Raw genomic sequence first — 20,625 nt, forward strand, 5'->3', positions numbered from 1 at the left:
GTTAGAAACCTTCATTTTCTTCTATATTCTGAAATCTGCTACTTATTTCCCCAACCCACCCCATCTCTTATTCTTGAATTTAACCTGGAACAGCTGGTCACATCAGTTCCTACCAGATTACTTTCTCTGATCATATACTGTCTGTGGAGCCCATCTTGGTCTTTGGTTTTTCTTACTGTACAGTGGACAGTTCTTGAATGGGGTTACCATGTTCTGTCCAGAGAACATGATGGAAGATTTTTGCAAATTTTGCCAAACAACTCTGTTCTGCTAAAGGTGTAGTCTCCTAGCATATTACCCCCAAAACCATGATTCCTTGAGGGACCCCAAATTAAATGGCCCTAGTGTGGTGGTACACTCAGGAGACAGAGGCAGATAGATCTCTGAGTTGGAGGCCAGCCAGGGCTGATAAATGAGACTCTGACTTTGCCAGGGCAAATCAGTTCCCTTCAGTGGCTATGTCCTTATTTAAAAAATGTAATTTGCGGGCTGGAGAGATGCTCAGAGGTTAAGAGCATTGCCTGCTCTTCCAAAGGTCCTGAGTTCAATTCCCAGCAACCACATGGTGACTCACAACCCTCTGTAATGGGGTCTGGTGCCCTCTTCTGGTCTTCAGGCATACACACAGACAGAATATTGTATACATAATAAATAAATAAATATTTAAAAAAATGTAATTTGCTACCTGAATTGTAGATTCCAAAATTACTTGCATATTAGTAGTACCTGTGATAATTTAGATAGTCTAAGACCATATGTATACTCAAGACCAGCTATGTTTCATACTAATTAACACTGGTCATAATTAATTTGAAGCTCTTACGACAGTTGCAGCTTCTATTCAAGGCTGGAAGACAATGCCCTAGAAATTTTGCTATCTGATAGAGAGCTCAGTCAGGTTTTTTGTGGTTTTGCTTTTGTTTTTTAGACACTACAAATTTTAATTAATGGGAATGACTCAATAGCATATTGAAGCTTGGTCCTTATCCCCTTGGTTGTTGGTCATTAGTAGGCCACCATACCTTTTGTGTTGAAGATGTGTTTGTATTTCTTTTTGTCCTAAGTCAACAGAATCAAAGACCAGTACAAGGTGTCTGTGCGCATCCCGCCTGACAGCGAGAAGAGTAACCTGATCCGGATTGAGGGAGATCCACAGGGCGTGCAGCAGGCCAAGCGGGAACTGCTGGAGCTCGCCTCTCGAATGGTAAGCCAAGCATCCAGACCATGCCCAAGAGTGCTGGCTTGTGCCTGTTGGCTGCCACTAAGGAAAAGTATTGTTGGTCCTAGAGCCATGCTCTGCTACCTTCTCAGATCACCAGCGAGGCTTGTGTCTCTTGACCCCTGAGTGTCAGAGAACAGAGGTCCCATGTGCCTGGCTGTCATTTCTAAACTTGAACGTCACTACAGTCTCACTCCCTGTGGGCCTGAGGCATCCAGTAATGAGGATCATGCTTCAATGATTCCTGACTGGCTGCACATACAAGTTACTGGCTTGATAAAGATCTGATAACTATGTCTTACTGTGTGATGGTCCCAGTTCATGTTCTTATCCTAGTTCCCACACTCGGAACCTCAAATTGGAACAAATGTTTTATGGGGAGTGGTTCTTTATTTCCTGTAACCCAGGGTCTAGCCTTTGGCTTTCCTCTGACATTCCTGGGCTCAGTCTCCAGGCCAGGGTCTGCTGTTGGCATCCTTGCCTCCTGCCTTGTGAACCTTGCCCTGGAGTGTGTTCTGCCTATTCTTGAATCACTGTCATCAGATCCTCCAGAACTCCTGAAAATGTTTTATAGGCTGACGGTGTTCTTCCTATATTCCATCACTGCCTGCGTTCTTGCTGTGGGCAGTAGAGGACATTGAGACTGGTGTGGATTCAGTGACCTGTGATAAGGCATTCTTTCCTAATTATCCATGTAGGGTATGTGGTCCAAGTCCATTGTACTCAAGGAATGCTTCCGTGCTATGTGGGATGTTGCAGTTCTGGTGGAAACACATGCTTCAGGCTCAGTTTAGGGATTAGTGCTACTGTGACTGCACTCAGGGCTGAAGGGCCAGCCCTGCAGTCCATTCTTTAACTGTGCTGTTTAGGAAGATAGCTCACCAGCAGCATAACGTAATTTGAAAGATTAAGCAGGTATCCTAGAATAGGCACCCCTGGAGACATGTTGTTTCTGGAGGCTGCCACAGACAGCTACCCGGGCACCACCTCATGGTTTTCGAGGCGTTAGTAGTAGCCTCTTGTGATTAATGGCTTCATCCACTTTAATTGTATTTTAGGAAAATGAGCGTACCAAGGATCTAATCATTGAGCAAAGATTTCATCGCACAATCATTGGGCAGAAAGGTGAACGGATTCGTGAAATTCGTGACAAATTCCCAGAGGTAAAGCTTTCCCCAAAGCACTCTCCCTTCTTTTTCACCTTCTGTTTTTTTTGGGGGGGGGGGTTGATTTTTGTTTGTATGCTTGTTTTTTGTTTTCTTGTTATTTGGAATCAAACCCCCAGGGCCTTGTACAGTCAACTGAACTACACTGCCAACCCCAAAAGCATTCTCAGACTTCTGGGAGTGATAATAATCTTCGCTTAAGGAATTGTCAATATTTCACTTTAAAAACATAGACGCTTCTAGGCATACAAACCACAATGGGTATCTAGTTTGAGGTCAGGGAGCAACTTTCAGGAGTTAGTTCTCTTCTATGTGAGTTCTGAACTCAGATCATCAGCTTTGGTGGCAAGCACCCTTCCCCATTGATCCATCTTGCTGTCCCCAAAGTTTAGTATTACAGTAATTGTACACTGTCCCCTGTGATTTGTTTTAGGTTATCATCAACTTTCCAGACCCAGCACAAAAAAGTGATATTGTACAACTCAGAGGCCCCAAGAATGAGGTGGAAAAATGCACTAAGTACATGCAGAAGATGGTTGCGGACCTGGTAGGTGACTGCACCCTCTGGGGTTGGGGAGCAGGGCTCTCACAGTCCCTGCAGGAGTTCTGCCTTTAGGGGTGGTCTGCTGTGTCAGGGGCTTGGAACAAAGTGGTGGTAGCACCTCTCTCAGTGCCTTGGTGTTTAGTTTTCATTGTCGGAAATTATCAGCTTGTTTGTGGTGGAATTAAATTGAACCAGAAAGGGAGCTATAATTGAACCTATCTGTAATCCTAGCTTTCAGAAGCAGAGTCAGGAGGATCTTGAATTCAAGGCCATACTGGCTACATATTAAGAACCTGACTCCAAAATGAGAGGGGGAAAGAAAAATAATTAGGGGGCCTGGAGGGATGGCTCAGTGTTAAGAACACTGAGCTCTTTTAGAGGACCTAGGTTCAATTCCCAGCACCCATATGGCAGCTCACAACTGTCTGTAATTCCAGTTCCAGGGGACCTGACACCTATGGCAAAACACTAATGCACATAAAATAAAAATAAATTGTAAAAATACAATAAGCTGAAAGATTTAGAAAGTGTGAAAAGGGGATTGATGGTCACATGAGGGGTTCCATTGTAGTTTCTGTCTCTCCTGAGAGTTAACATTGAACTATTGCCATAATGCTACTAGGTGCTATGCTTTGTAGGGTACCAGGGCTGACAAGCCTTGACATCAATTGTTGCTGAAGCTATATAGACAGACTTGTTTGTATCTATATTGAAGAGCTACAATCTTTGGACTGCCACTTTATAAAGGGACTTTCTGTAAATTGATATGCCAAGTTAATTGGATGGTGAACAGTTTATATAATTTTTCCTTAAGTAGGTGGTGGGGGAGTAGGCACTTTCTGTTTGCCGACAGTATGTACTTGAGTTCATGTAGCTTTGAGGGATAAATAGGAGACTTCATCCTCTGTCTGGCATGAATAGTTATTGTGCCATTCTCTTGTCTTTAAGGTTGAAAATAGCTATTCAATTTCTGTGCCGATCTTCAAACAGTTTCACAAGAATATCATTGGGAAAGGAGGCGCGAACATTAAAAAGGTGATCAATTCATCTTGCCCAGCCCTAAAACCTTTGTGGATTAAAAGGAGGAACTGACCTTCCTTCCCAGCCCTGTGCTCAAATGTGTCTACTGTAGGAAAACGGTTTATCTTATATGCATCTCCTTTAGATTCGTGAAGAAAGCAACACCAAGATTGACCTTCCTGCAGAGAACAGCAACTCTGAGACCATTGTCATCACTGGCAAGAGAGCCAACTGTGAAGCTGCCCGGAGCCGGATTCTGTCTATCCAGAAAGATCTGGTAATGGGAGATGTTTCTTGGTGGAACTCCTTATCCATTTCCTATGCTGTAAAATCTGGGCTCGGCTTTAAACCTGGAAAGTGTTAATCATGTGATCAGCAGCTCTCTACTTAACAGCAATGATGCCGTTTGTCCTCATGTTTGGCCCAGTGCTACTTTAGTAGATTTGGTTTTTTGAGACAGCTTTCTCTGTCTAGCCCTGGCTGTCTTGGAATTCACTTGGTAGACCAGGCTGGCTTCAAACTAAGAGATCCACCTGCCTCTGCCTCCAGAGTGCTGGGATTAAAGGTGTGTACCAACATAACTACCACCCTGCATAGACATTTCCCTTTTGTTAATTTTTTTTTTTTTTGGTTTTTTGAGACAGGGTTTCTCTGTGGTTTTGGAGCCTGTCCTGGAACTAGCTCTTGTAGACCAGGCTGGTCTCGAACTCAGAGAGATCCACCTGCCTCTGCCTCCCGAGTGCTGGGATTAAAGGCGTGCGCCACCATCGCCCGGCCCCTTTTGTTAATTTTTATGCCACTTGAATATCATTTCCGGAGCTGGAGAGATGGCTCAATGGATAAAGTACTCACTGAGCAAACTTGAGGACATGAATCTCAGAAATCATGTTGAAGCCAGGCTCAGTAGTATACGTCTGTGATTACAGTGTGTGGACATACATGGATATGGAACTGAAGACAAGAGAATCCCCAGAATCTGATAGACTAGTCAACTTAACATATGTAGTAGATAAAAAGAGGCCCTCTCTCCCACAAGGGGGAAGATGAGAATGATACACCCAAGATTGTTCTCGGACGTATACATAAGGTTTAAAAAGAAAAGCAAACTGTATCTCAAAGTGCCCATCGAATTTTGTTTAGCTTTTAAAAAATGAACACGCTATAAGTTAGAAATGTTTTCATTGTGCAGTTTGGTAATCTTGGTATGTATACACTCCTGGAATCATCTTATTGTGTGACTTCTCCTAGGGAGACCTATCTTTTCATACTAGATAGGGCACGAACAACACAACAAAGTAACCAGTACACCAAAGTCCAATTTGGTAACCCAGTGAGTTTATTGGTCATTTTACAGAACATAGATGAGAGGTTAGTTACAGCTACATGGGTGACCTCAATGTAACACTTGGAGACATCTTAGACAGTTGGAAACGTCCTCTCTCTGCAATTATTACTTCATGTATAACTGTGACGAGGGTCTTCCCAAGACTTTGGAGGGGTTTTTAATTCCTGAACTTTATAAATTTAATTTACTTGCTGAGACAGGAGCCTTCTCCAGAAGAGAACTTGCTTTTGTTTGTAGACTGGGTCTGACTACTTAGCCTTGCTTGGCCTGGAACTCAACAGAGATCCACCTGCCTCTACTTGGGACAAAAGTTATGTGCCACTACACCCAGTCTAGAGAGATTAATTCAGAAATCATTATACAGCACATCCCCATAAGTCAAATTAGTGTCTAATTATTGTTGCATGCTTTCATATACTTTTGAACTTTAAGTTACTAGGAAACCATTTACTCCTTTCGGGTTGTTAGACAATATCACACCTGCCTGTATCTAGTTTATGTCCAAGTACCTTCTGCTGAGGTTGAAGTACTGTGATAGTCTTCCAGAAACTCGGCACCATGTCATCTACTGAAGGTGGTACTCTGGGCTATGACTGGGATACAGACACCATCCCTTTCAGTCCTAGGTTCCTCCTCTGCCCAGGGTAATGTGTATGTAGACCAGTATTTGAGTGGCCTCTATTTCTCAGGTTTGTTAATCCATCTTCCCCCTTTAGACTCTGGTCTGTGTAGTCAAACAGCCTCATCCCTGGCTGATAGCTGTTTCCTCACTTCTTGTGACTCAGCTTGCTGTTTCTCATCACCAGTATCTTTAAAATACTTTTCTGGGTAAGGAGTAGATTCAGTCTTTATTTCATCTTGATAAAATCAGAATCTTGGTTTTGATAAGCCACCTGCAGAACTGACTAAAGCAGCAGGTCCAGCATTGCATAGTCTAAAGTCATGGCTTTCCTATAATGCTCTGTATGCCTTCCTGCTGCCCTAAACTCGGCACGCCATCCTGTTTCTTCAAACATCCTCAAGCTGGAGCTGCATTCTTTTCTTGTGGGCTTTTCTCACCACACAAATTGTAACTTCCTCTTAATGTTGTATTTGATTTCAGGCCAACATAGCTGAGGTGGAGGTCTCAATCCCTGCCAAACTTCACAACTCTCTCATTGGCACAAAGGGCCGTCTGATCCGCTCCATCATGGAGGAATGTGGTGGAGTCCACATCCACTTTCCTGTGGAGGGTTCTGGAAGTGACACGGTTGTCATCAGGGGTCCGTCCTCAGATGTAGAGAAGGCCAAGAAGCAGCTCCTGCATCTGGCTGAGGAGAAGGTGAGTCACTGCTGACACTCCCTTTGTCAGTCTGGAAAGTCTTAAGTGTTCTTCCCTTGTGGCAGGTCAGAAAACAACTTTAATAGGCACTTGTGTGTACAAATGTCCACACATACGAGCAGAAGGTAGGTACTTTGAATCACTAAGGTGGTGGGTTAAGGGGAAGCAGTTAACATTTCAGAATGGATTAAAATATGATTTACCGTAGAACTCAAAGTTCTTTTATCTGTAGTTCTGAGATTTGACCAAGACAGTCCTCTAACCGCCACTGCCATCAATTTATTAACTACCACCTTTTTCCAAAAACTCTCCATTGGTCCTTCTGTCAATCCCCCAGGGGCTGGTGTGGTGCAACATGCCTTTAATTCCAGCAGTGCAGTCTGAAGGCAGAGGCAGACACATCTCTAACTTCCAGGCCAATAAGGGGTACATAGTAAGAGCTGTCTCAAAAAAATTAAGCAAACAAAATCTCGGTCTGAATATAGACCTTTCTACTTGGACAGAACCACAGATTTGGGATGGCCAGCCTTACAGACCGGTATGTCAGCTGATGGGGACTCCTTCCTTCAAGTGTAGTTTCTCTTAATTTGTAATTATCGAGGTGAGGAGCACAGTAGGGATAGCTTGGTGGTTAAGTACTGATGGACTAGGGACGTGGCTTACCACAAACCATTAGGATTGGAGTTTGGATCCTCAGAACCCGTATAAAAGCCAGTTGGATATGATAGCCCATCTATATCTTAATTCTTGGGCAGCAGAGCAAGATGGCTAGTCATGGGCTGCAGAGATGGCTCAGAGGTTAAGAGCACTGACTGCTCTTCCAGAGGTCCAGAGTTCAATTCCCACCAAACACGTGGTGTCTCATAACCATCTGTAATGATCTGGTGGCTTCTGGCCTGCAGGTATAATATAAAATAGAGGGTAATTAAACACTCAATGTTGAGCCTAAAAACACACACACACCCTAAAAAAAATTTTTTTTTATTAAAATTTGCTTGAGCTAGCCGGGCAGAGGTGACGCATGTCTTAACCCCAGCATTTGGGAGGCAGATGTAGGCAGATCACAGTAAATTGCCTGGTCTACAAAGTTAGTTCCAGGGGAAAAAAAATTTGCTTGGACTGTTCTGATCTTTTGTTTTTCTACATGGATTCAACTATTATCTCTGTTTTTAGTCATACTATAAATAGGTATTTTTAATTTTCTGTGGTTGACATGTAGAAATATATTTATTTATACATACTAAATACTTATCAATTCTCATAATGTCTTGGCACATTTCTGTCTTGTATGTAAAACTCACAGGTCTGTGAGTAGGCACATTAGTTTTTAAATAATGTTGATTATGAACATCTTTATCCAAGGAGTAATCAATTTTTATGGTAATATTTGGTGAAGTCTTCTTCCTCATATTCTTCATGCTGTGGGCCAGGTGGCATATCCAAAGGCAGGCAGGCTGTAATCTGCCAGGCACACACCTGTAAAGAGATCACAGTGTCCAGCTTTTGTTGTGCCCTGCTTTGTTAGTGCAAAACAAGGGCTTTGGGCTACTGTTAGTTGAGGGCCCTGTCTCTGCTGTGGCCTTTATGGCTGGTGGTTCTCCAGACTTGAGCTGGTGAGTTGCTGTTGTGTATTGGCTAGTCTGTGGTGCTGGGAAGGAACAGGGCTGGCCTTTGGAACACTTTTGATGTGTTTGATCTGGAAGATTATGAAAAAGTGGGAGAGCCATGGCCCAGTAAACCCTGCTCTCCTCAGGGCTTGCACTGTGCCTGTTTGCCCCCACACATTAGCACACCTCTAGTGGGTAACAAATGGCTTGGAGAAGTTTAGTCATTGCTGATAACTAACTGGACCAGAGTTATTTCTGTATTTTTCTGATGGCTGTGGAGAAAAATGACTGTCTAGGTGTTCTTGTATGGGGTATAAGATGTGATAATTCTATTGGGTGTGGGGTGTTAATAAAACACAGGACACTGCAAATGCATAAGGAGAGGCCACCCTACTTCTCAGATCTCATCCACTGTGGCCCAGGCAGGCTGTGAGGGGCAAACATACATGAAATTTATTTCTGCAGCAAACCAAGAGTTTTACTGTGGACATCCGAGCCAAGCCAGAATATCACAAATTCCTCATTGGCAAAGGGGGAGGTAAAATCCGAAAGGTGCGTGACAGTACTGGAGCCCGCATCATATTCCCAGCTGCTGAGGATAAGGACCAGGACCTGATCACAATCATAGGAAAAGAGGATGCTGTCCGTGAGGCCCAGAAGGAACTGGAAGCACTGATCCAGAACCTGGTAAGTTGCAGGCCTTAGCTGTCAGTGCTGCTCATGCTATGGTAGGAGAGTAGATCTTCTGCAGTTCCTTTCTTCACTACAGGATAATGTGGTTGAAGACTACATGCTGGTGGATCCCAAGCACCACCGCCATTTTGTTATCCGAAGAGGGCAGGTTTTGCGAGAGATCGCTGAAGAATATGGAGGGGTGATGGTCAGCTTCCCACGCTCTGGCACACAGAGTGACAAAGTTACCCTCAAGGGTGCCAAGGACTGTGTGGAGGCAGCCAAAAAGCGCATCCAGGAAATCATTGAAGATCTGGTGAGCACCCGGGGGCTCTGATTGGACTCTGATCACCTTTGTGTGTCCTTGAATCCCACCAAGACTGTCCTGAGAGTGTCCCCTTCTTCACATGTCTTATAGTCTTCCTTGCAAGGCCTTATGCCCCGTCTGCTAATAGTCAGCTATGTCTGATGTGACTGCCCACCAGCAGACAGTGTCTCATGGGCAGCTTGCTTCAGTGAGGCAACACTTGTATGTAAGGCAGGTATTATATATTTATATGAGTCTGTGTAATAAAAACTTTCTGTGGGTTGTGGGTATCTTTTTTACTAGACTCCATTGCAGGAAGCCATCCCCCCCTACCCTGTGTACCCCATCCACCACTCATGCTGGGATCTCTAGGTTCCCTTCATAAAAGGTGGTGTGAACTAGTAGGGAAGATGGGTAGGGAGAAGGCTATACAGTGACTTGTATTTGACCTTTGTTCGTTCTTGTGTCTACCTTCAGGAAGCTCAAGTGACGGTGGAATGTGCTATTCCCCAGAAGTTCCATCGATCTGTCATGGGCCCCAAAGGTTCGAGAATCCAGCAGATCACTAGGGACTACAATGTTCAAATTAAGTTCCCAGACAGAGAGGAGAACCCAGGTGAGTCTACTTAAGCTTAGCTCTGGTGATCACATTGGTGGTGACCATCACTACCCATGGTGCTGTCAAATGAGTCAAATGGTGGTTCTTTCTTGCCTCTTGTTAGGCACTGGAATGGTGCTCGAATGCTAGCATGGATTTCATCCTCCTGGTCTGTAAAGACAGGACAAGACCCCTAAAAGGGCCAGGAGCTTCCTTTGTCTTACCTAGGAAATTGCTGAATCTAGTTTCACTCTTTTCTAGGACACTACTTGAGTAGTAGAGAGGTGTCTGCTCAGCCATAAAGAACCCTGTGTGCGTATATGCACGCACTCTGCAGATAGATCCTCTCCAAACCTCTTACCTCTGCCCGGGGGCACCGTTAAAGTACCCCATATCTCTTCCAGAAAGGCCTTAAGCCTAACAATGCTTGTTACCTTGTCCTACTTGGGTAGTTGGTAATAGGAGACTTTGGTTGAAGACAAGAAGAGTTAAATGTGGTCCATTGCCAACAAACTGTCATGTATGAACTTTGCCTGCTTTGCGTGTGTGAAACACAGGGTGTGGGCTTTAGTGCTGATGAGTCCTGGTTGATCTGCATGATCTAGAAACACCCTGCACCCTGTTGTATATTTACTACTGTCATTGGCTTGGTGTCCATGGCATTTGTCCAGTCCATTTTCCTAAGGATGCAGGCCACTTATTAGGAATCTTGACCATACTGCTCTTTGGATTTCAAAGCTGAGTAATCTGTCTTCAGCAGTTTAGTGTTGAAACACTTATCAGAGGAAAAAGTGCATGAAATAGCATAATGAGCTGTAGTGTGTTTTCTTTTTTTTTTTATTTATTTATTATGTATAAAATAGTCTGTCTGTGTGTATGCCTGAAGGCCAGAAGAGGGCACCAGACCCCATTACAGATGGTTGTGAGCCACCATGTGGTTGCTGGGAATTGAACTCAGGACCTTTGGAAGAGCAGGCAATGCTCTTAACCTCTGAGCTATCTCTCCAGCCCCTGTAGCGTGTTTTCTTAGCCGTCCCCATCCCCCAATTATCAATACATTTTCTAACTTTGAGTATGCATTTATACAATTATTTTATCAGTGAATGTTTCCTAAGAACCTTTGACTTAACCTTGGCATGTTCATCAAGATCATGTCTAGTATCACAGAGCTATTACATAATTCATAGTGTGTCTTCAGAGCTACCCTCTCCTAGAATTCCAGTTGATGGCTCTCTCATTATTTGTTTATTCTATTAGCTCACTTTGATGCATGGGTTAATATTATCTGGGTATTTACAAGATAATATTATCTGGGTATTTACACCTTGCTTGTGTCCTAGTGACATGCCCCTTTATTTGGGGGCTTTTCCTTTCTGGCATGAGGAACTATCATGGGCCTACCTTGGCCTCTTCTTTTTGTTGTTCGTAAATCTCTGAAACCCTGCCATCCCTGTCCAGAGCTAGGTTATTGAATTGAATTATACTTACCAGTGTTGGGTAGTGAGTGCTGCATCACAGCTTCCCCAGCATTCAGACTTCTGCACGCCTGTGACTCACAAGTGTATGTGATTTATACCTCTGCAGTTGTCAACTAAGCTTTTCCCTCTATTCCTAGTTCACAGTGTAGAGCCTTCCATCCAAGAAAATGGAGATGAGGCTGGAGAGGGCAGAGAGACCAAAGAGACTGACCCTGGCTCTCCCAGGAGGTGTGACATCATAATCATCTCTGGCCGGAAAGAGAAATGCGAGGCTGCCAAGGAAGCCCTGGAGGTGCGTTTGCTCACTCTTTCTCTTCCTTGGTGGTTCAGACTCTGCCCAGGTGGCAGCAGACCATAGATCCTACCATTTCAGTCCCAAAAGTGCAAGTATTTGCTCTATGCCTTTCTTCGCTGTTCACACAGCCCAGGGAGGCCATTTCTTTTCACCAGGACTCAGGATTCTATAGTTTACTCCCTGTCAGCAGTGTTAGGGCCTAGCCTCTTAGGCCATAGCCATGGCGTCTGTAAAAGAATCTCGTTAGTGGATGGATGTGAACTCATCCAGACAATGCTTGCATGGCAGTATCTGTTGACTGGTAGTGGTGGGTGCCATGCAGGAGCAAAGACTGAGGAGTGTTAGACCATACATGTGGGAATTGAGTGCAGATAACTGGTCCATCTGTCCAGGAGACTCCCTTGCAACCCACACAGGCTTTGGTGAAGTTGTCACAACCACAGAGGCATGTCAGGAGTTGGGCCTTAGTATACTGTGTCTTCCAAGTGGGCCTTGGCCTGCTAAATGCCAAAGTATAGGTGCAAGAGTAAATCCTCTCCGCCAGCATTACCTTAGACTGTGCTCCGTCCTTTCTTTTCATTGAGCATTGAGATCTATGTAGACTGTTGATCTGGAGCTCATGATTTCTATCTAATTTCTACCATTGTTCTTCTAGGCACTGGTTCCAGTCACCATCGAGGTAGAGGTGCCCTTTGATCTTCACCGTTATATCATTGGGCAGAAAGGAAGTGGAATCCGCAAGATGATGGATGAGTTTGAGGTAAACCATGTTTACTGGGTGCTATACTATGTGGGGACTGTTATCTGGAGAAAAACCCATGGCCCTCTGAGTGCTCCTGTCTTTCATCAACCCATATTGGCTCTGCCTCCGTTGTTTTGTTAAGTCAACCACTGTCCTTCCTCCCAGTCTCCCTCAAATTTCCCAAAGCAGGTGAGCATCACTCCCTTTCCATCTTGGTCCTCTAGACATCGTTGGCTCTGTTGTGACAGGTGAATATACATGTACCAGCTCCCGAACTGCAGTCAGACATCATCGCCATCACTGGCCTTGCAGCAAATTTGGACAGGGCTAAGACGGGGCTACTGGATCGAGTAAAGGAGCTACAGGCTGAGCAGGAAGATCGGGTGAGCCAGAACGAGGCTGCCGGGCTGGGCTGGGGTGGGTAGGAAACAGTCTGGTTCAGAGCCTATTTCAGACAATAGGGCAGGAGGCCAAGCCAGGTGTCATTGCTGTTTTGTCAGAATCTGGTGGTCCTGCTATGAAAAGGCTAAAAGCTCAGAGTTTCCGTTACCCCCCAAATCAAGAGAAATACTTTGATGTATCAGCTCCTACAGAAAGTATAGAAGATAGTGCCTCATCTCAGGGACAAGTAGCTCGCTCCTGTGCCTCTGGCAGGGTGCTCTGTAAAGAGTTTTGAGTGACATGCTGCTGGGAGTTGGGCGTGGTCTGGGAACGTGGAATGTCACCCTGGGGAACTGGCCCTTTGTCGGAGGAGTTGTGTGAGTGCACATGGGTGGGCAGTCCTGTGGTAGCAAAGCTCAGGGCTTGTGCACATTATGGCTGCTGTGGTGCATCTCTAGCCTTGGGCTATGGAGGACTGTGGACAGACAGGCTCCAGGAAACTGCTTACAGATCATTTTCAATGGCTGGCTTACAAAATATTGGCACAGGGTGGGCCATTTAACATTGCCTGTGAGAGATCCTTTAGCCCATCCTCCAAATATGGTTCCAAACAGAAAATGTCTTGGCCTCTTCTATATGCCAGCCCTAAAAGACCTAGAAGATTTCATTCAAACTGGTTCATCAAATCCCTGGTTCATAAATCAGAAAGCAAGAATAGAACTTCAGAAGCAATTATATACTAGGTGAGGCATGAACAAGATCTCTAGTTCTATAGCAGGAACAAAGCAATACGTAGTTCTTCTGGACCCCAGGGTTAAATTAAAGGCCTCTGCTCGTTAGAGTTTCTGGCTTATGTTTTTTTTAATATTTATTTATTATGTATACAATATTCTGTCTGTGTGTATGCCTGCAGACCAGAAGAGGGCACCAGACCTCATTACAGATGGTTGTGAGCCACCATGTGGTTGCTGGGAATTGAACTCAGGACCTTTGGAAGAGCAGGCAGTGCTCTTAACCACTGAGCCATCTCTCCAGCCCCCTCTGGCTTATGTTTTAAAGATCAGGCTGGACCTGGGCAGGGTGGTAATCCCATCACTGGGGGGCTGGATCTCTGAGTTCAAGGCCAACCTTGAAAAACAAACAAATCAGACTGGAAATGGTACCTGAGTACTAGTGGCTTAGTTTTAAATATAAGTGCTTATTCTCATGAGCTCTCTCTCTCTCTCCCTATCCCCTTTTCTCTCCCTGCCCTCTCCCTGCCTCCCTCACCCCTTCCTCCCCAACCACCCTATCCTCTGCCTCATTCTCACTTCATTGTAGGCTTTAAGGAGTTTTAAGCTGAGCGTCACTGTAGACCCCAAATACCATCCCAAAATTATCGGGAGAAAGGGGGCAGTGATCACCCAGATCCGCTTAGAGCATGAGGTGAACATCCAGTTTCCTGATAAAGATGATGGGAACCAGGTAAGATGATCATCTAAAAGGTTGTAGCTAGAACACTTGGGCAGGTAGAATCTTTTTGACCCTTGCCTTGACCTGGGTTTTGTTTTGTTTTTGTTGAAGATGATGTTTTTGAGACAAGGTCTCTATGTAGCCTTGGCTGTCCCGAAACTCAGTATGTAGAATAGGCTAATGTGGGATATTTGATAGCACTGTGAAACTCCAAGACTGTTGATAAATTAGTTAACCTTGAATCATGGGGCGGAGCCATAGAGAGTATGGAGCACTCAGGAAGATGGAGAGAGAGGCACAGAAAGGAGCAGGGAGGGACTTAGAGGCTCTTAAGGCCTTTTAGGTTTGGGACGAGTGGAGATATGCTCTCTTGCTGCTCTCCATCCAAAAAGGAAGGTCAGCTGGTTGCTTCTCAGCTTCTCTGATCTAGCAGGTTTTCACCCCAATATCTGACTTTCAAGTCTTTATCGACTTAGATTTAAAACAACAGGCTAGCATTGAAATCACATGGATCTGCCTCCTGAGTGCTGGGATTAAAGGCGTGCACTACCATGCCCTGCTTGACTTGGGAGTTATACTTAGGCAGATTTGTCAAGTGGGAAACAAGTGGATCTGTTAGAGGGACAACGGTGTGAGAATCTGACTTCAGCTCAAGCTATGAACCAGGGCCTAGTAGTTGTCAGCTTTGTGCTTCCTCGATTATTATCTGAGCAGTTTTAAATTCCCTGTGCCTACTTTGGCACTCCTGACAGCCAAGCCCTGAACCTCCAGCTGGTTCCTCCTTGAGCCATCATGCCTACATATGTGCACACTATGTCTACCAGTGCCAAGAGTTTGTGGCCAGGCTCCATTGAACTACTGAAAGCAGAAGGATAAAAGCCAGCCCAATCTAGATTCTCTGCATTCCGCATTCCATTAGCCATGGTCCCTGATGAGCTCTGCGCAGCCTCCTGTTGTACATAAAAGAATGTGAAGGGTAACTCATCTGCTCACTTGGTTCCATCCTGGTGGACACACAGTCCATTCCACCTCACCTCCAAGTTTGCTTATTGCCCTCAGCTATGAGTTCAGTCCTTCCTTATTATCTGCTACCATGTCCATACTGGGAATTGAACTAGGGCCCTCTGGAAGAGCAGCCGGTGCTCTTAACAGCTCAGTTATCTCTACAACCCTCAATTTGGAGATATTTTTATATTAATATCTCCAAATATATATGTCCCCAAATGAGGGGGGGCATAGTGAAGACAACGGATTTTATACATGTGTATATATAAATCATCAAAAAATATATAGTTTGTTGTCCTCACCATGCCTAATCTCCCATCAGATTCCCTGTAACTACTAATATTTTTAGGGGTTGATTCACCATTTTGACTTAACTAATCTGTGCGCCTAGTAGGGTAGAGCAGATGCATCTCTTTATATAGGGCACACATACGCCATAGGGTGTGTGTAGAGGTCAGTTTGTTTCCTTCTACCATGTAGGTCTCTAAGATTGAACTCACTGGGTTTGACAGCAAGCGCCTTTACACACTGAGCCATCTTACCAGCCACAATCTCTTTAAACCCACAGCTTTTTCCTGTGAGAGTTGCACTTGCAGAACTGATTCTGTGGAGTGTGCTGACCATGGCCATGGCATGCCTGTTTTGGGTGAACCTTAATTGGATCCGCTGCCTAGCTTTACCCTTAGTCTGGACAGGAAGTTCTTAGTCTGCTGCCTCTCCCCTTGTTCCTAGATCTCTTGCTTCCCTCCCAGGCTGGATCTTTCTGCCTCCTAATGTTAACTCCAGGTATTTGTTACTTGTGTAGTCTCTCTGTGTTCTGTCCTTTTATTTGGGGCCTATCGTCCAGGAAATGAAAACACTGCTGCTGTTTCGTTCCCACATGTCCTTCTGTTGCTCAGATCTGGAGGCCTGAGCTGGTGGGTTTTGAGTGAGCAGAGAGGACTCTAAAGGTCCTGGACACCTCCAAAGCAGGTTAAGAAGCTGGGAACTTTGTCAGTAGTCCCCAGCCTTGTGCCTGCTTTCTTGAAGCCACCAACTGGTACTTCTCCATCTTCATCATCAGGTGTCCTTCTTAGCCTTGTCCTTTTTGATTTTTTTTTTCTAACATTTCCCACATGTACATGTGTGTGTGTGTACATGTGCATACAAATGTGTCCACCCCACCCCCACAGCACACACATGGAGATCAGAGAACAGCTTGAGGGAGTGGTTTTTTTTTTCCTTCCACCGTCTTCGTTCGGGGGATCAGACTCAGGTTGTCAGATTTGGTAGCAAGCACCTTTATCCACTGAGCCCTCTCACTAGCCCTCCTTTCTGTCCCTTACGGGGGTTTGGGAAGGAATAAGTGCTTAATGGATGTTAACTCTGGGTGGTTGTTTTTGAGTGTATGAATGTTTCGCCAGTATGTAGTACCCAAGGAGACCAGAAGAGATGTGGAGCTGTGGGTGATGTTTGTAGCTCTGTGGGAGATGGTTACCAAACCCAGGCCATCTATGAAAGCAATGAGCCATAGCTCCAGCCCCAAGTTTTAATTTTTAGCTTTAATTTTGTGTATTTGTGTATGGGCTCATGAGTACAGGTATCCACAGAAGCCAGAAGAGGGCATCAGACCTCCTGGAGCTAGAGTCACAGGCACTTATGCGCTGCCTGACATGGGTGCTGGGAATTGGCTAAGAACTGTGGTCCTCTGCAAGTATGGCAAGCATCTTAATTGCAGAGTCATCCTTCCAGCCCTTAACCTGTGGTTTACATCAGCCACCTGATGTGTTTCGACCTTATTCTGAGAGAATGACTATCTCCCCTAAGGTGTGGTCTGATGAAGAACCGCCATCCACACACCTGCCGTGTGTCATTTCCTCAGGTCCGCCTACTCGCAGCACACTGCTGATCCTGGGCGTCCCAGAAGAGTCACTCTCCTCTCTGACTGAATTCTCCTTTTTAAGCCTCAGGATCAAATCACCATCACAGGGTATGAGAAGAACACTGAAGCTGCCCGTGACGCTATCTTGAAAATTGTGGGTGAGCTTGAGCAGATGGTTTCTGAGGATGTCCCATTGGACCACCGTGTGCATGCCCGCATCATTGGTGCCCGAGGCAAAGCCATCCGGAAAATCATGGATGAGTTCAAGGTGAGTCCAGACAAAGCCAACTGAAGCACAAGATTGAGAATGCCCATCCTTCCCAGGGCACTGGCAACCTGCATACTCCTACCTGTACTACTGACCACACGGAGCTAGGAGGGAATGGGTATTTGGTTCTAAGGTATTAGGATCAGAGCCCCTGCAAGCTGCAGGTCAGTATTGTACTCTGACGTCATTGGTAAGTACAATAATGAGGGCTCACAGAAGGGCAGAGTCATCAGGCTATCTGCCATGCCCTTCTGCAAGGTGGGACTATCAGGCACACAGTCAGTGCCTTTTGTCCTCAGGAAACCAGGCAGTCTGGCAGGATGATGCATGTGACTGCCTCAAGTGAAGAATCCTAAAACCCGACTTGCTAAAATTTTCCTGAATTCACTGACTAAGAATAGAAGTATGATGGTGAACTTTGGTCTAGAGTCCTCCCTTTAATGCCCTTTGACATTTGCTTCTTCCAGGTGGACATTCGCTTCCCACAGAGTGGAGCTCCAGACCCCAATTGTGTCACTGTGACAGGACTCCCGGAGAATGTGGAGGAAGCTATCGACCACATCCTCAACCTAGAGGAGGAATATGTGAGTCCTGTGCAGGCAGCATCTAGGGGGCCCTCAGCCCAGGCTGGGCTCTGAAGCATCCTGTCCCTTGATTAGTTGGAGGCCTGGCTATAATCCTGTGACAACCAAGCAGGGGCAAGTGGGTGGGTGGGTGGCCCTGTGGAATCTAGCAAAATGGTCAGCTGGCTGTCTGTAGCTGACCAACACCACATTCTCTGCCATGCAGCTGGCTGATGTGGTGGACAGTGAGGCACTGCAGGTTTACATGAAGCCCCCAGCACATGAAGAATCCAAGGCACCATCCAAAGGCTTTGTGGTGCGAGATGCTCCCTGGACCTCCAACAGCAGTGAGAAGGTCAGGTGGCACTTCTGTATTCCTGTTCCCCAGGACAGGGGCTAAGCTGCTGGGATAGTGGGATATGGGTGGAGTTACTCTGGAAACTATATAAGTCAATAAGAGCCACCTGGCACTAAAGCTGTGTCCTCCCTCCCCACAGGCTCCTGATATGAGCAGCTCTGAAGAATTTCCCAGTTTTGGGGCTCAGGTGGCTCCCAAGACCCTCCCTTGGGGCCCCAAACGATAATGATCAAAAAGAAACCTTTCCAGCCTGCTGCCCAAACCCAGCCACATGATGGTTCGTCTCAATCTGACCCAGCAGCTGGACCCTCGTAAATTGTTGATGCTCTTCCCCCTCCCCGAGGTCTCGCAGCAAAGCCTGGTGGGCTGGCCTTGAGTGGCTGCTTCTCCAGGCCTGGTCAGCACCCAGCAGGCTCAGGGTCTACTCCTGATGCTGTGCTCTGGGACAGGCACGCCACTGTGTGAAACACTAAACAAGGTAATCGAGCATTTCGTGATCACAGACTCCAGCTTCCTGGTCCACCCAGCATGTAGTCAGCACTCTGACCTTCACACCAGAGCTCCAGCGGCTAGGAGCTGACTTCCTGTGTCATGACCTCAGGAAATAAATTTCCTTGACTTTATAAAAGCCAAAACGTTTGCCCTCTTCCTTTTCCCACCTCCCTCCTGCCCGCCACCTGTCACCCAGACCTTCCTCTTGTGGAAAGCAGTCAGCTACCTTTAGCTGTCAAAATCTGCTTAGCACAGGCTACAGGAGAGGAGGAAGGCATGGTTTGGGGCAGCAAGAGGTCAGATGTCCTGGTGATCGAGTGGGTAGAGGTAGAGGGTGGCCTGGGTCCTCAGATAGAACTGATGATACCCATGTTGGGTTCCGAAAGCATCAGCGGCTTCTACTGCAGCTTCAGCCTCATGCGCTGGAGTATATACCCTAGAGGCATGGCTGTGTGTATGTCACCTGGGTTCCCTGTGGCTGTCACAGTGGACTGGGACGACTTAAGACCTTGGAGGCAAGGGGAGGTAGAGACTGGCTTCTCTTTGGGAGAGGGGGCTTGACCCAGTGACAGCTCGACTTTTCGTACAACTTTGGCCTCTTTGCCTCACCTAGACACCTCGTGTTCAGTTGCCTTCTTTCTACCTCAGCCAGTGTGGTAGTACTCTCATGTGTGGGCTAGTGCCACCTCCAAGGCTCTTCTCTTGATTTAGACATTCTGGTGATTCTGGGCTTGCCAATGAGTGAAGGGTAAAGCTAGTGCTTTCCTTCAACCCACATGATTTAGGGGCTGGTGCTGAGCAGGGTGTTCATTCCCAGCCAGCCTGACATGTAGGCTCTAGCAAGCATACTTGGATGCTTTATGCAGTCCTGAGGGACAGGTTTGAGGGCAAGGTCATCAATAGAGGCTGTCATTTAGCATGGGTTAAAAGGGAAGGTAGGATGAAAACAAAGGACACAGTGCAGGGAGTGCTGCTAGCTGAGGGAGGCCTTTTCTCAGGTGCAAGAGGTAACTTGGACTACTGGCCCCAGCCCTGACCAGGAAAAGTGGTCCTGAGTAGAAGTGTCCCCTTTGTGTTATGGAGACTGAGGACAGGTCATCTGATCAACTAGCAACATGGCCTATCCCAGATACTTGGGTTCCTAGAAAAGCCAACCTGTGCCCATCTCATGGCCTTCCTGGGAACTAGTTGTCACTGCTACTGTGACAGCTTTTCCCAAGTCTTTTCACTCTCCACTTACTAACTCAGGCTTGGCTACCTGTAGACTCTTAACTCCTAAGTGGATCCAGAATTGCTTCTCCAAGTCTAACTTCAGTTCCCTGTAGATGAAGCAACCCCACATGCACCCCTTACAGGAATGATAGTCAGATGGGAAAGAACATCTGCTTTGCTGGGTAGGCCGGCAGTTTGGGCCAGGCGGGGGAGACAGGGAGAGGGCGTCCCTGCCTTTCCCGGGAGCTGTCTCTTCTCCCATCTGCATGAGGCTGGGGGCACCTTGGTCCCTCCTGCCCTTCCAGCCCCCTCATCATCTTCACAGTCACCCTACAACATCCAGCCTCCTCCTTCCCCAGAAAGTAAAGTTGAGATGATCACCACAGGATTTTGCACATCTCCATTTATTGCTAAGTGCTGTAGACGTAAGCCCTACCCTACACTGTTGAGAGACTCACTCCTTTTCTGATTGTTAATAAGGACTTTGAAATTGACTGTGCCTGGGTCGCCTCTCTGTAGCCTCCACGCTGCTGAGGGGCCTAGGCAGGGGTGGGGAGTGTCCTTTCCTCGTTGTTGAATGTCTTCCATGTCCTGTTTCCATAGCTACATCCATCCCTTGGCCTTAACTTTGGAATTTGGAAATTATATGCAAACATGTGTAAAGGCTCATGAATATGGATGACACTGGAATTTTATAAATTCTAAAATAAAACCCAAAA

At 46.1% G+C, this 20,625-nt stretch overlaps 1 protein-coding gene across 2 annotated transcripts in view; it reads left to right on the forward strand.

The window, feature by feature from the left end:
• Hdlbp (high density lipoprotein binding protein) overlaps positions 1-19,599 on the forward strand; it is a 77,483-nt gene extending 57,884 nt beyond the window's left edge. For both annotated transcript variants that reach the window (XM_005361375.3, XM_005361374.3), the window contains exons 12-28: positions 1,065-1,204; positions 2,278-2,382; positions 2,819-2,932; positions 3,878-3,964; positions 4,095-4,226; positions 6,397-6,615; positions 8,688-8,909; positions 8,992-9,210; positions 9,679-9,817; positions 11,415-11,569; positions 12,228-12,332; positions 12,563-12,697; positions 14,016-14,159; positions 17,096-17,281; positions 17,749-17,865; positions 18,071-18,199; positions 18,342-19,599. In XM_005361375.3, coding sequence (XP_005361432.1) covers positions 1,065-1,204; positions 2,278-2,382; positions 2,819-2,932; positions 3,878-3,964; positions 4,095-4,226; positions 6,397-6,615; positions 8,688-8,909; positions 8,992-9,210; positions 9,679-9,817; positions 11,415-11,569; positions 12,228-12,332; positions 12,563-12,697; positions 14,016-14,159; positions 17,096-17,281; positions 17,749-17,865; positions 18,071-18,199; positions 18,342-18,428 — 2,435 coding nt within the window. In that variant the 3' untranslated portion in view covers positions 18,429-19,599. The remainder of the gene's footprint in view (positions 1-1,064; positions 1,205-2,277; positions 2,383-2,818; positions 2,933-3,877; positions 3,965-4,094; positions 4,227-6,396; positions 6,616-8,687; positions 8,910-8,991; positions 9,211-9,678; positions 9,818-11,414; positions 11,570-12,227; positions 12,333-12,562; positions 12,698-14,015; positions 14,160-17,095; positions 17,282-17,748; positions 17,866-18,070; positions 18,200-18,341) is intronic.
• The last annotated feature ends 1,026 nt before the right edge of the window (positions 19,600-20,625 follow it).

This window comes from Microtus ochrogaster, linkage group LG4 (genome assembly GCF_000317375.1).
Source record: "Microtus ochrogaster isolate Prairie Vole_2 linkage group LG4, MicOch1.0, whole genome shotgun sequence".
Classification (NCBI taxonomy): Eukaryota; Metazoa; Chordata; class Mammalia; order Rodentia; family Cricetidae; genus Microtus; species Microtus ochrogaster.